Source organism: Suricata suricatta, chromosome 12, assembly GCF_006229205.1.
Source record: "Suricata suricatta isolate VVHF042 chromosome 12, meerkat_22Aug2017_6uvM2_HiC, whole genome shotgun sequence".
Lineage (NCBI taxonomy): Eukaryota > Metazoa > Chordata > Mammalia > Carnivora > Herpestidae > Suricata > Suricata suricatta.
In genome coordinates this window covers 14720054-14735682 of record NC_043711.1, presented here as the reverse complement: position 1 = coordinate 14735682, position 15629 = coordinate 14720054, and the positions used below count along the sequence as shown (strand labels likewise).

Sequence of the window (15629 nt, the reverse complement as noted above, 5' to 3'; positions counted from 1 at the left end):
AAATTTAGTGACTCATTCTGGTTGTTGTAGGGTTTTTTTAAATGAAATACTTCAAACATAGTGATTCATGGCTCATTCTTTGTTTTTCCCAGACCATCTAAAAATGGGTATAAAATTGGGACTCCTGGCTGGCTCAGTGGTGTGACTCTCGATCTTGGGGTTGTAAGTTTGAGCCCCACGCTGGGTTTAGGCTTACATAAAAATAAAATCTTTAAATAAAAACAAGTAAATAATAAAAACGGGTGTAAAATTTACAATCCTTTTAAATCCTTACACAAATTAAGAGAATTACAGCTCAGATAAGTTCATTTTTTACTTCTTCAGGTTCCTTTCTAAAGCTTCTAGGACATAGACCATTTATTCATCTTTAAAGTTGTAGGGCTGGCTTTTGAATGCTTTTAAGTCTATCACTCTGAAATGTGAGAAATTCTAAAAGAGGCAAACATCATATTCTTGAGACAGTGGGATTTAAACCAGGAAGGTTATTGATAACACTCGTTAAGATGAATTTCAGTTGAGTAAAATGATAGCAATATCAGAAAAGATGCTACTTTCTTTCAAGGGGCCTTTTAAGGGATTGCGTGAGGGTAGACTGAGTTATATAATTGTAGTAAAAGTTAGTTTAGTTGAGAGTGCAGCTTTGAGGGCAAGTTCAAGAGGATACAAGACAACCCCCCCCAGCAGCAATTCAGCATAATACTGGATTTATTAACATGTTAACTATTCACCTGAAATAACTTTTGACCTAAGCTAAAAGCCTCATGTTTAAGGGTTTCTAGTACCTTGCTGATGTTTATGGCCTCTGCTAACGAGTTGGATGAAATTGAGTTTCAACTATATGGCTTCCACTTGTAGAGACCCAGAAAGTTTAATCCTTAGAAAAACTTTTTTTTTTTTTTTTTTTTTGAGTATTTGGATGATCCTTTTTCTCTGTGCCGAGGGGAAAAAATTGCCCCGGATTTGAGTTTATGAAGCCAGTCTGCATACCGATACTTCATACGAGCCATAGCGGTTGAGTTTGTTAACGCTACCTTAAAACTGTACAGTCTGCAAACCTACTTCTGTGCTATGCATGATTGCGTGTGTGGATGTGAGAATGTGAGTGGGTGTGGTGTCTTAGGAAAGTAAAATTCACAAAGTGCTTTGAGATGCTTCTAAGGATTTTAAGTCTAGCTGAGCTAATCCATGACTTCGTATAGGATCTTATCTCACGGAAGCCGGTGAAGTTGGCAGTCTGAGAGGATCTGTAGATCCTGGGACACTGGGACCGAGAACAGTGGAGTCTGGAGGCTCTAATGCATCTAGTACAGAACTTGCATGTTCGATGTGATTGTCACGGCCTTGTGCATAAAGCCTGGGCTCTGAGTCAGTTTTCTTAGGGCAGGTGATGGATTTGTAAGATTTGCCCACCTCACTCAACAAATGATGATTAACTACAGGCAATAGATCTGGACGCTTCCTATCACTAATGGTCAACACTCAGCTAGGCATCCTGCCTGGCCAACCTCCAGATGGGCCACAGGGAGATAGGACCTGTGAACTTGACCTTAGCATCAGCCTCTCAACCCCATTTGTGTCACTCGGCTGTGGATAGGCAGCACGGGAATTGAGTCATAAGTGGCATCCCATAAAGCCCACGCAGCATCCCAGTCCCTGGCTCGTGGGGCCCCCAACTGCATTTCACTAAACACATTTGTGTCTGCCTATCTGGGTTAGTGGAAGGGCACACCCGTGGTCAGGTATAATGAAGCATGTGAGCTATCGGTAGATCTGGAGGCAACTCTCTGGACCAGATGTAGTGGGGTTTGTTTTTGGTTTTGTTTCAGAAAATGAACACTAATTTCAGTCGTTTCTTGCTTTTTGCTTCTCAAACTCTAAGAGGGAAGGCTAGACGATTTCCTCGGATTTACCGCACACTGTGCCTAACCGAGCTCAGATGGTCACCCTTCCACTTGCCCCTCTCTTCTCGTGCGGATCTCTCCCTCTAGGGAGCCTCAGAACTCCTCTGCTTCTGTGAACCCTGCCCCCTCCCTTCCCTCCAGGGCTCGGTCCCTCCGCCTTTCTGGGTCTCACTGCCCTCCTCTGCCAGATAGAAGAATAATTACTTCGGGCATGGATTACTGACATGTGGAAAAGCCAACTCTTTTTAATGCGACGAAACCCTTGGCCATAAAAGTACAACACGATTACCATAATTAAAATGGCAAAATGATCATTGTTTTCAGTCTTTCTTTGGAAACAAAATGGAAGAGGCACAGAAAACCTCCTGCCCCCCAGCTGGAGTGCTCACCTGTTGCCTGAGTGCCTCTCTGGGCTCACTGGCCTCTGGTGCACCCCGAGCCCTCTCATCTGTCTCGTGCTTCTTGCCTGTCAGTGCCCGAGTGCCCTCATTAATGGCGTGAATATGATCCTTATAGCTTTCCCAGAGACTGGGGTGCCTCACCAGTACCCCCAAGTCATCATGAGCTCAAGGCCTTGTAAGACATAGCCTACAGAACATAACCCTGCGCTTAACACTGCCGCCCCCTATTCCCAGCACAGCCCGTGTGCGAGACACTCAAACGCACAGCCCTGGACATCCAGTTCCCCAGCTGCATCACCACTCTCCCTGCCTTTGTCTGGGCAGAACGCGTCCCCTGGCTCCATGCCCTGCTCGGATCCCCTCCCTTTAGATGTCCTGGCCCAAGAAAGCCTGTTTATCTCACTTCTGGGCTTTGTTTGCTTTGGGGTGGAGCTATTTGCCTCTCCATTGTGCTGTTCTTTAGAGACCTGTGAGTTAGGATCGTTGTAGGGGTGGGTCTGTCTAGTCTCTGTATCCATTCACTCAAGAAATATTGATTTGAGCATATACTCATGAGAGACCAGGCTCCAATGCTAAGTGAAATGGGACTTGCAGGTTAACGGAACAGAGCAAATAAGACTCGTCTTAGCAGATGGGAGCTGGGAGAGAAGAATGGCAGGGCCTGAACAGGACAACACACATACATTATTGCCCTCATCATTCCTTGTGCGGGAGCCCCCTGCATAGTTCCCTACAGATAGTGGCTACTCCATGAATATCTTTTTGAATTGAATTGAAGACTGGAGAATTAACAGGGGAAATGGGGCACAGGAATGAGATGAAAGGGGTGGAGGAGGGGGACCAGAAGAGGCTGCCCATCTGAGGGCATGAGCTGGCAGGCAGGATTGAAGGTCCTGGGGCCCATCAGCCTCCTTGCGTACACGCCCCAGAGGCCTGAGCAAACACCGTGCACGCCCTAGAGGCCTGAGCAAACAGTTCTGCCCAAGTCTTGCAAGCACGGACTCGCAGGGAATAGATTGTGGGCAAAGAGGGCAGAGAGCCACTCCTCACCCCCAAGGATTGGAGTTCTCCCAGTTCCAAATAGGAAAGGAAAAGAGGGCAGCATTTGCCTTTTCTCCCGTGGTCATCAGGGGCAGAGTGAAGGGAGGATGTGCAATTTGCTCCAGGTGGATTTCCCCCCATGTTTCTCAGAGTTTCAGTTGGCTAATTGAAGGAACAAATCCTTACTGGCACGCTCCTTCATTGTTCTTGAGGAGCCTGGGGGTTAAGTACACGTTTTATAGCAGTACGCCTTGCCTGGTTTTGGGCAGGGTGTTTTACTCTGGCATTCGTGTAATGAACACCCATAGGAAGTGGCCCTGGGCTAATGAAGAGACATCCAGCCTGCAGGAACCATATGATGGGAGCACATAGCACCCTCACTAAAGGCCCGTTCCCTAAAGTGAGCACCCTTCTGTTACAAACAAATCTAAGCACGGTTTAATTCCATTTGTTTTCCAGCCTGCAGCCTCTCAGCGGTCCTAAGTGGAGAATTTGGCAGGGGGCAGCCGTAGACACAGAAATGACAGTAGCTAGCGATGGAAGAGGAAGACTGAGAACACACAAATGAGATGTTGGAATTAAAATTAAAGTAGTCTGAACAGGCCGCCTGGGCTGGGGTGAGGCCGAGAGCCCAGTGAATCTCCGTAACCCCCAAGGACATCATTACCTAACACTCTCCAGTAATTGATGTTCCAGGTCATGACCCTAAGTCATTCCGAAGAAATGGATGGCTATTGTACTTAAGACCAGGGTCAGCTATCAGTATCTTAATTTTTCTTGTCTTTATTTTAATTGCAGTTTTTATTTTTCATTATTGTCTTACCCATCCTAATGGTTAAAACATGTATCTGCCCAGGAACAAATCACGGTTACTGGGAAATTTACTTCTGCGGAAGGGCCTATTCCTCAGCAAAACCACACATAGGAAACATCCCTCCAGGTTACTCAGATTGTTGCTATTTGTATAGTCAAGAATGAGTAACTGTCGGAGGGTACAATACAGTCAACTAGTCTGAATATACTGTGAGCATAATTTCATCACTGGAAATACATGAACAGGAGCATTGCTCTAAAACTTATTTGCAGAGTGATTGTCCATTTCAACAAATTATACCTTGGAATGTCTGGGGGGCTCAGTCGGATAAGTGTCTGACTTTGGCTCAAGTCATGATCTCGGTTGGTTCATGAATTTGAGCCCCGTGTCAGGCTCTGTGCTGACAGCTCAGAGCCGGGAGCCTGCTTCGGATTCTGTGTCTCCCTCTCTCTCTTCCCCTCCCCTGCTCACACTGTCTCTCTTTCTCTCAAGAATGGATAAACATTAAAACACACACACCTTTTCTGATCATTGAAGAACAGTTTGATGCAGCACATAAGTGAGCTGGTGCTGGGGCTGCAGACGACAGGAGGCTATGCTGCTACAGATGTGGGGAGGGGGGTGAGTAGTGCCCAACCAGTGTCCCACTGAGCTGTTCTGCAGGGAAAGCTGGAGCCAAGGCGGATCTCAGTTATCTGGTGGGGAGCAACGGCCTAAAACCATAGGTCAGCAAACCTCTGTACAGGGCTAGAGAGTAAATACTTAAGGCTTGCTGGTCAGCCAGCCTCCCTCACAGCTCAGTGGTGCCATCGCGGTGCAAAAGCAGGCGTAGACAATATGTATCCGAATGGCGTGGCTGTGGTACAATAAAACTTTATTGGTTCAGAGTACCTACAAATCTGTATGGCAGCAGGAAAAACCAAGAGAATAACATGGACATTGTCAAATGCTGAGCTTTGATCAGCTTTCGAATCACGATGGGATTTCATGGGATTTCAGCCTTCCATTTGCTGGCTTTGGGTTGAACGGAGCTTGGAAATTTAGGATTTACTGGCCCCAGATCGAGCCCCAGACCCCCCTGTCTGCAAGCTCCTGCCGTCCTTCCGTGTCACGCTTCAGAAGGGGTACTTGGCATCTTTAATGCCCCTAGGTTGTCACTGGCAACACCGATTGCCATGGTCTTGTGGACGGCACAGGCTTGCTTTATTAGAACAGCCTGGTTGGTGGCCTGTTAGGAACTGCCATACTCATACTTGGGGTGGTTATTCTCTGTGTGTCGTGACTTCTCTTTCCTCAGCTCCCAGCACAATGTCCCCAGCATGTCATAGTTACTCCTGAGTATTTATTGTGTTGATGTTTCTGTGGACAAGTACGCAGTACATATCTACCTGCCTCCTGGCCATGAATTCTCTGCCATGCTGGGAGTGGAAGCCTGGCCTTATTCTTTCATTACTAGTCTGTGCAACTTTTGATCTCAGAATGTCTGTCATTTTGAGTAGTAGTTTCTGCTCTGCCTTCTCAGCTTTCTGGACACATCCTTACTCATCATGATGGTTGCATATTGAGTCCAGATGCTCTTTCTCTGTGGGGAATGAAGGCGATGGAGGAAGAAGGCAAAGGGCAAGGAGAACCCGACATAGCCATTGAAAATGTGTACTTACCCTTTAGAGCCACGGTCTTCAGAAAAACACACATAGCCAGTGCTGCTCTTGAATGATTTTCTGTGCTACGAAGTGAGGTTCTCAGGGGACCAAGATGTTGCTTGCTAGGCTGTAGACTGTGCTACGGCGGCTTCTCCGCAGCACCTCCATCAGGGTCAGCCCCTGAGAAACCCATCTGGTGATGCAACGGGCCGCCAAGTGTAAGATAAAGAATCAGAGGAGGGAAATCTGTTCTTGCTCTGTTGTGTGGTGCGTGCCACAGACAGATAGACTTCATTATTGATCCTTAGCCATTTCATTGTCGTCTCCAGAGACACGAGCTGCAGCTGTTAGGAAAAAGGGGAGTGTGGCTCAGCACTGGCTTAAGAGGGAGTGGATGTCTTTACTAGAGCGGACTCGCGTGAGGTTGTGGTGTGTGTGGGCTGTTATAGGCTACGGGACTCTTCACGGGCACCTCCATCTCCATCGGCCCTCACACCAGCCCTGGGACGAGGGGGCTGGGGCTGGAGGGTGGGTGTCTCCACAGGTGAGGAGACGAAGGCTCGTGAACCCCACAGCCAGGTGGTGCGGAAATGTCTTCAGACTCGTTGTCCCACATCTCCACTTGACCCCATCATTCAAGAAGAGGGCGGAGCTCAGAGAGTCTCTTATTCCTGGAAAATCAACTGTTTGGGCCCTAGACCTAAAAAGCCTGGTTTGTTTCAAGACCCTTCCCTGGCCTTTACCATTAGCTAATACAGTAGTAAGTCAGAATGCCTTTTTTTTTTAATGTTACTCATTTTTGAGAGAGAGAAGAGACAGAGAACGAGTGGGGGAGCAGCAGAGATAGAGAGAGACACAGAATCCGAAGCAGGCTCCGGGCTCTGAGCTGTCAGCGCAGAGCCCAGCACGGGGCTTGAACTCATGAACCGTGAGATCGTGACCTGAGCCGAAGTCAGACGCTTAACGGACCGATCCACCCAGGCGCCCCATAAGTTAGAATGTCTTAATGAGTGCCGCTGAACCCGGGTCCTAGATAACCAAGTGCGCTCTTCCTGCGCCTCCTTGTTGGCCCCAGACGGCCTCACCGTCAGTCTCTGGGTTTGTCCTGGGTGCAGAGGCAGCAGTGCTAGCCCTGAAGGGTTTTCCCAGAAGGCTTGGCACTCTGGGCCCCGTCTTGTCTTTTAAGTCACAGAATATAATGTGCTGAGACACTGTCTTCCTGGTAGATCCCTAGTAAACTAAGAGACCCGAGGTCTAGTCCCACTTCTGAGCTGGCGCCCTATGTGTGTAGCTGTGACTCTGGCTGACCTTGTGTGAGGCTTTTGCCCTTTGAAAGGCTCCCTGTTCGTTATCTGTCACGTGAAGGCTTTGGGCAAGGTGGCCCTATTTTGCAAGGGCTGAGTTAACTCTCAGAAATAGGAAAGAGAACTGAGAACTGACCTTTTTTTTTTTTTTTAAGTAAACTCTGTGCCCAACATGGGGTCTGAACTTACAACCCTGAGACCATGAGTCACGTGCTTTACCAACCAGGTGCCCCAAGAAGTCACATTTTAAATGAACAGAAGGTTTAGGCAGCTTTCCTGCAGGAAGGGCACACGTAGGTCCTCACGGCTCACGTTGGAAAGGTAATTATGTTGGGTCTCGTTGCTAACAAGGCAACACCAAATCTCTGGGTCCTTTCTTCTCTTCCAGATGCCAGGATGGACAGAATAACTTATGATGCTCATCCCCACCCACCACTTCCGAGACATTGAGCGGAAGCCAGAATACCTCCAGCCGGAGAAGTGTGTCCCACCTCCCCAGCCCGGTCCTGTGGGAACCATGTGGTTTATCCGCGACGGCTGTGGCATCGCCTGTGCCATTGTTACCTGGTTTCTGGTCCTCTATGCGGAGTTCGTGGTCCTCTTCGTCATGCTGCTTCCATCCCGAGACTATGTGTACAGCATCATCAATGGAATTGTGTTCAACCTGCTGGCCTTCCTGGCCCTGGCTTCCCACTGCCGGGCCATGCTGACGGACCCCGTGAGTATGTCCGGGCTTGTTTTGACCAGCCCACACTCTGCCCCTCTGGTCCTGGTGTGGCCACAACCTGCATGTCCCCTCCCCCAGAGCTCGGGCCCGGGCTGGGGTGGGAAAGTGGACTCAGGCCCCCCGAGGGGACACCATCTGTGCCGCAGCTTATCTGTCTTGGTCGAATGACTCTGTATGTTCACTGGTGGAGACGTTGATGGAGCCTGCCCCAGGAGAGCTTTGGTCTAGGGGAAATCCAGCCTCTAGTTAGAAGGGCTCAGTCGGATAAGCATGGCGACTAGGGGCAGGCCATCAGAGTAGAAAGCATGCTTGGGGGGCGGGCAGAGTTTGGTCAGGACGGGGCTTCCCAGTGAACACAGCACTGCAACTGGATGCTCCTGACATTTAAAGCCATATCCAATTCCAAAAACCTGCACGGAAATGGCCTTCATTTTGCCTGGGCGAGGCTCACCTTTTCCTGAAAAGCTGGACAAACCTGTTTCAGGCTGTAGCCAAGTGCCTCTTGGTGAATATCTGTGGGGAAAGCGGTGCTGTTCTGCCTGATGACTTAGCTAAACATACCAAGCTGTGTAAGTGGCTATTGAATGTCGTGTACCCTGGTTTTAAATCCTCCATTCCTGCTCATTATCTTGTAGAGGGAGAAGAGAGTGCGTGATTCAATAAAGACCGCCTGTGGCTTAATTGAGTGCCAGGGACGAGCGTGTTTAAATTAAGAAAGGGAAGGCACCACTCATGGTAGTGGCCACACAGACTTTGTTTCTGTGAGCCCTGGGGGGAAGCTAAACAGAGACCCCGGTTCCCTTCTCGGAGGGCTCCATTTCCTGCGGTTCAGGTGGCGGAGTGCTCACCCATCCCGGGCAGAGCAGCTGTCGCAGCTCAGTTCCATTTCAGCACCAGACAGTGCAGACAGCGCCCGACGGCACTGTCTGCGGGGTCCCGGACAGCTGCGCCTAAAGGAAACCCAGTTCAGGGCTCCCCCGCTATCTGAGAGTAGAGTGCTCCCGTGAAACCTTTCAGAAGCTGGAATCACATAAAGCAAAGAAGCAGTTGCCGTTTTGTAAAAGCAGATAACCTCTTCGGATTTCTTTTAGTTGGCAAAAAAGATTGCTTTTCTTTTGGAAAAGCAAACCGACGTAAAAGGAACAGTTTATAATGGAGGGGAAGCCTGTGCACAGTTATAATCCAGGTGCTCTCTGGCTAGAGCAGGCGGGTGAGGCCAGCCCCGTGCGGCCAAGGCTGTGGCAGAGGAAAGCACAGCTCGGGTTGCTGTTGGAGAACGTGGGAGGGGACAGTACCTGGTCTAGGCAGTGGTGGCTGGTCGGTGATGCCCAAGCCAGATCTTGTGAGCGCTGTGCTTGCTGTTAGGGAAGGTGAGGAGGACACTGATGTCATGCCAGGCAGAGAGTGGCCTGCACAAGGACACAGGAATGCAGGCATGTGGCTCCGAGAGGCTCCCGGGAGCTGTTAGCAAGGTGGGAACTTAGGAGGCGATAGGTTTGGGCGGGCGGTGTGGGCGCAGGGCCAGAGCAGTACGGTAGCAGTTGGGTGACCGGGCAGTCTAGAGCCCCTGAGGTTTTAAATAAAAGAGGGGCAGGATGTCTGGGTGGCTCAGTCAGTTAAGCCTCTGACTTTGGCTCATGATCTCATGGTTTGTGGGTTGGAGCCCCGCGTCGGGCTCTGTGCTGACAGCTCAGACCCTGGAGCCTGCTTCGGATTCTGTGTCTGCTTTTTCTCTGCCCCTTCCCTGCTTGTGCTCTGTCTCCCTCTCCCTCAAAAATAAATAAACATTAAAAAAAAAAAAGGTGGCAAGATCCAGGTGTCATTTTACAAGGACTGCTCTGGCAGTGGTGAGGAGGAGCCCTGGGGACATGGAGGGGTGGGATCAAATGAGTGGCATGTCCATTGAGTGCCTACTCTGTAAAGGTGCTTTCTGAACAATGGATACAGCTATGAGCAAGACAGACCAAGCCCCCTGATCCCCCTGAAGTTCACGTCTCAGCGTAGGGGGTCAGGCAGTGAAGACGTGAGGGAACAAGGTGATTTCAAACAGGGATGAGTGTTTTAGAGACAGTCCAAGAGTGTGCTGGAGGTGATGTGGCAGTGACTTTTCTGGGGCACAGGGGGCCGTCTTTACCTGACGGGAGTCTGAGTAGGTCTCAGGGCGGTGCCACCTGACTGAGACCACGAAGCTGGGAGTCAAGCAAATGAAGCTCTGAGGGCAGAGCCTTCCAGGAAGAGGAGAGAGCAGGTGCAAAGGCCCAGAGGTGGGTGCGTGCTTGGTGTGTTTGAGGAACAGGACTGAGACCTGGGTGACGGAAGCGTGGTGAGTGGGGGCAAGAGGACCAGAAGAGAGGGATAGGCACGCAGAAGCCAGATGGGCAGGGCCCTGAGGGCTTCATGAGAGCTTTGCTCTTTACTCTGAATGCAGCGGGAAGCCATCAGAGGCATGATGTAACCTGAAATGGTTATTTATTTTTGAGAGACAGGGAGAAAGAAAGAGTGTGAGCAGGAGAGGGCAGAGCTTCAGGCTCTGAGCTAGCTGTCAGCACAGAGCTTGATGCGGGGCTCGAACCCACGAACCGCGAGATCATGACCTGAGTCAAAGTCAGATGCTTAACTGATGGAGCCACCCAGGCGCCCCGACATAACCTGAGTTTTAAAATGACAGTGCCTTGTGCTTGTCATGGGGGGGTCTGAGGTGGGACAGGGAACCAGGGAGATCCGCGGAATAGCAGGGGCCTACACAGGACATGATGGTGGCTCAGACCAAGGCGGGAGCCATGAAGCTGGACAGAAGCTATTGGATTTGGAGTATATTTTAAGCCACTAATTCTCAAACCTGGCTGCACATTAGAATACTTTAAGGAGCTTTGAAAAAGTACTGATGTCTGGGCCCCACCCCCAGAAATTCTACTCTGATTGGTTTGGGGTGGAGCTCTGGGTTTTGGGGTGCTTTAAAGCTCCCAGGCGTCCCCCATGTCCAGCCAGGTCTGAGAAGCTTTGTGCAGAAGGGCCGACCGATTGGAGAGGGGCCGGAGACCGTGCCGTCAGAGGCTTGGCTTGAGCAGCTCGGGGTTACTGGTGCCGTTTATTAAATGGGAGAGTCTAGGAGACAGATTTTGGAGAGAAATCAAAGCTTCTGTTCTGGCCAACTGTGTTTGTATTACACATAAGCAGAGATGCCAGGTGGAGGGTCAGGATCAGACAGCAGGGCTGAGGTCATTGGTATCTAGAAGGCATGTGAGTCGGGGAGCTGGATATCAGGAGGAGGGTGGCAGGAAGGCGTCACGACTGACTGTGTCCTTTTACCCCCCCACTGACCCGTGTGGCCTCGCCCAGGATCTCCCCAGTCTAGCCCCTTGCAAGTTGGATACAGGAGCGACTGATTCTCATGGCTTCCGACCCCAAATGAATGAGAACCGTAGACTCTTCCCCAAACACTGGTCTGCTTCTCATCCGTGGGTTTTGCTAGTGGCCCCAAAGAAAACTGGGCCCCAAGACAAAACAACTCAAACATGTTCTAAAAGCACGCCCCACCTCACCGGCCTTTCCCGTCTCCCAGCACATGACGTGTTATGCAAAACCCCTGGGGACAGGGAGAGCGGGAGGCCCTGCGGCTGAGTTGGGAGCCTCACACTGAAACCAAATCAATCGGGGCTCCTTGCTAACACTGCAGGGGAGACTGTTTTTAGAAAGGTGTCACTGAGGGGTTCCAAGGAGTTGCTGACAGGATTATGTTTTGTCTCTCAGGAATTCATGTTGTATCCAGTCCTTCAGAAGAACCTGTATGCAAAGGTTGTAAATGTGTAAGAGCCTAAGCATTGTTTACCATTGGGGTTTGTTAGCATCGCTAGGTTATAATTTAAAAAAGAAATCTCTCACAGTCTTCTGCAAGCAGTTAACAGACCACTTCCAGCTTTGAAATTCTTATTGAGGTTGTAACATCAGGACAATTGCAACCACCCACAGCTTTCTGGACCATTCAGCGGTCATTTCCTCTGACGCAGTAGGGAAATGGGGTAAAAGGGATAGGCCTGGAAGGAGAGAGAAAGGGACCTCACTTGGCAGGGGTGTTGGTGCCTAGAGGTCACGTGGTGTGGGCAGAGCACACGGTGTTTGGTGTCTGTGCCCTCTCCTTGCTCGCTCTAAGAGGGTGTGATGTCATCAAGGAGCTTTCTGTGTTCCTGTAACACTTCAGAGGTCCAGAGAGGCTCTGAGTGCCCGGATTCGGAAACTTTTACCTTGGTGCCGCTCTCCCTCCCACCTCGCCCCCCAATTTCACCACTTTTTCCTTTCCCTTTGCAAATCCATTTCAATGCCTCATTCTGTGAGCTTCTTCAGGAATCTTGAGGGATTCCCTTTAAAATTTAGATCGGGACAGTGTCTGTCTCCCAGAAGCCAGAAGCCACTTGAAGCTGGGAGGCGTAGATTGTCTCTTTTTGTCCTGGCTGCCAGGAAGCGCAAAGCCAAGCACTTCATAATCGCAATAATTGCATAAACCCTTTTGCTCATTGACTAAGTAATTATTTACTAACCTCATTGTAAACTATCTCAAATCTGATGGGCGCCTGGGTGGCTCAGTCGGTTAAGCATCTGACTTCAGCTCAGGTCATGATCTTGCAGTTTGGGAGTTCGAGTCCATCATCAGGCTCTCTGCTATCAGCACAGAGCCTGTTTGGGATCCCATCTCCCTCCCTTTCTGCCCCTCCTCCCAAAAAATAAATAAACATTAAAAAATTTTTTTGATTATCTCAAATTTGAGATTTGACAAATGGAGGCATATAAATCAATTTAACCACATCATTAAGGAAAAGAAAATTCATCAGTCTGCCAGCCACTGCCTCTCCCTCCCTTTGAATCCCATCTTGGGAACACCCTGCTACAGACAGACTTCGCATGACTGTCCCAGACCACCACAGGCCACTGATTTCAGAATCAGCTGCCAGAACCCATCATGGATATCAGGGCTCACTTCAATGTGCAGTTGGTGTTCCCTCCTGGAGTCTGTCTCGGTGACCTTATCGATCACATGCTATGTGTAGAGTCAGTCAGCAAGTGCAGTAAAACCTTGGTTTGTGAGCATAATTCATTCCGGGAACATGCTTGTAATCCAAAGTACTCACAGATCAAAGTGAATTTCAAGAACCATCGGCTCAGTGGTGAACATGTGACATTTGCCATCACGTAACACTCATATTGCAAGACATTGCTCATTTATCAAGTTAAAATTTACTAAAAATGTCTGCCCATCTTATGGAACGCTCGCAGAACAAGTTGCCAGAGTTTTACGCATTTACTTGGGCCAGTGGCACGGTGGCAGGCCCACAGGAGCACAGAGGAGGGAGAGCACCGGGCCCTCCCACAGCACACCGGGTGGAGACGCAGGTGCCGACCCATTCCCCAGGTCAGGCCAGGGGACTTGCCAGATCGGGGGTTGGGGGTGCGGGGGAGGGTATTTGAACTGGCTGCTCCATCCTCCCTAATGACGGGCAACTGCTCATTCCTGTCACTGAGCAACTTAGAAACGCCCCCTGAAAAGTCTGTCTGGTCCCAGAGAGAAGCGAGTGACCCATTGGGGATTACCTACCTCTACCTTTCTGTGAAGGAGACAGGTAGCCTGTGACGCAGACCTGGGGCTGGTCACCATGTTCTTGGCAGAGCCAATGGAAAGAGAGTTTCTGCCTGGACAGCAGGTGCGGTCACACCTCCGCCCCAGGACCCCTGAAACACTTTAAGCAAATTTCATCCTTGTTGCTTAAAATGCATGAGCCTATTGAGTTCTTATTTGTTGGTATTTCTTTGGAAGTTTCTCAGTTGCTTTTTTTTTTTAATATAAAGAGAGAACACAAATGGGGAGGGGCAGAGAGAGAGAGAGAGAGAGAGAGAGAGAGAGAGAGAGAATTCCAAGCAAGCTCCCTGCTGTTGGCACAGAGCCCAACTCGGGGCTTGATCTCACAAACCGAAAGATCATGACCTGAGCTAAAATCAAGAGTTGGACGCTTAACTGACTGAGCCACCCAGGGGCCCCTCTACTACTTTTCATCATGTCCTTTTTACGTTATCGTGTTATCCTAGATACTTACTGAAACAGCCCCGTTTCAGGTTTTTTGAGAGAGAACATGTGCACACATGTGTACATGCATAGGGGAGGGGCAGAGAGAGAGAGAATCCCCATCATGCTCCTTGCTGTCAGCATAGAGCTTGATGTGGGGCTCAATCTCAGGAACCGTGAAATCATGACCTGAGCATAAATCAAGAGTTAGACACTTACCCTACTGAACCAGCCAGGTGCCCCGACACAGGCCTGTTTCAGTCTTAATGTTAATGTGCCGATACAGTTGTTGGCAGAATGAGGGCATCATGGCAATTTTAAAAAGCCCCCTTCTTCACAGCAATATCTGAGAAATACATACGTTGCTTCTGATGGGAGCCGAGGGCTCTAGACTTGGATTGCCTGGGTCCGAATCCTGGTTCTGCCATCTGTTAGCCATATGACCTTGGAGAGTTGCTTCATTTCTTTGCTTGAGTTGTCTCATCTGTAAAATGAGGAATAACATAGTCTCTGCCTTCCAGGTTTATTGGCACAATTAACTGACTAAATACAGTAAAGCACTTGGAACTGTGCCTGGCGCAGAAGCACTCAATAAATGTCTCTTGTTCATCATTATCATTCAGCTTGGGTTCGCTGAATACATGAATACATGCTCCGTGTCAGGCCCTGGGCAATTCACTGGGCTGCAAGTTGAAAGACATTGTCTCTGTCCTCCAGGAATTTATAGCCATGTAGGATCGGTGTGTACTTAAACAATAGGTGTTATGAGACAAATACAGGCCGGACCAGCACAAAGGCCACGCGGTGGCTTCTCTCTTGGGTGTGGCCTGGGGCCATGAGGGAGAAGGCAGAGGAGGTGATCCCTGAGTGGCTTTTGGTTCCAGTGCAAGAGGCAAGCAGGCTGGGCAGAGGTGCGGATGTGGGGTCCCTGAGGGTTCAAGGTGGAAGTCTTGGAGAGCATGGTGCCTTTAGGAAACTTGGGGCAGGGACGGAGGGAGACGCTGGGTTAGTGGTCTGGGGCTGCGCTGTGGTGGCCCTGCTTGAGCCCTGCCTAGGGCCGTGGGCCTGCGGAGGCTCTGTGAAGCCTGTGGAGGTGTCCAGGCAGGAAGAATAATATGGTCAGATTCCTGTTTTAGTAAGTTTACTCTGGGAAATAGTGAGGAGGATAGACAGGTGTGAGGTGACTCTAACCTCTGGGGCCCGTGAGGATGGACCCGAACATAGGCCGTGACGGCAGCTTGGAGGGGATGACACAGGATTCGAGGCACCGGATTCACCCAGTGGGGTAGGTGGGGTAGGCGGGGCAGAGGGTTGGGAGAGCTGGGGATGACAGTCCGATTTCCACCCCGGATGGAGGCGCCACGTTACAGGGAAGGGAGAATGGGGGTGGGGCGGTGGTTTGGAGAGCAAGGAGTGGATTCAGTTCTGGCATGTTGAATCTGGGGGGTTGGTTTTCTTTGGTTTTAATGTCTCTTGAATAACCAGGTGGAGATGTCTGCAGCTCCAAAAGAGGTCTGAGTTGGAGCCCACGACGGAGCATGACCATTGGGCATGATGGGGGGGCACTGTCAGCCGCGAGGGGGGCGGGGTGCAGAATAAGCAGGGGGCAGGGCTACTAGGACCAGTGGGGTCTGGGGTGGGCAGCGGCCCAAGGGAGAGCAAGAGGCAGGGGGACACCCAGAGGGAGCAGAGCAGCTTCAGGAGAGAGTGAGTGTAGGGACTGTGGTCACAGGAGATCCAGGGGAG

At 50.1% G+C, this 15629-nt stretch overlaps 1 protein-coding gene across 8 annotated transcripts in view; it reads left to right on the top strand.

The window, feature by feature from the left end:
- ZDHHC3 (zinc finger DHHC-type containing 3) overlaps positions 1 to 15629 on the top strand; it is a 56670-nt gene that overhangs the window by 8635 nt on the left and 32406 nt on the right. For all 8 annotated transcript variants that reach the window (XM_029919258.1, XM_029919256.1, XM_029919255.1 and 5 more), the window contains one exon: positions 7493 to 7822. In XM_029919258.1, the coding sequence (XP_029775118.1) occupies positions 7517 to 7822 (306 nt within the window). In that variant the 5' untranslated portion in view covers positions 7493 to 7516. The remainder of the gene's footprint in view (positions 1 to 7492; positions 7823 to 15629) is intronic.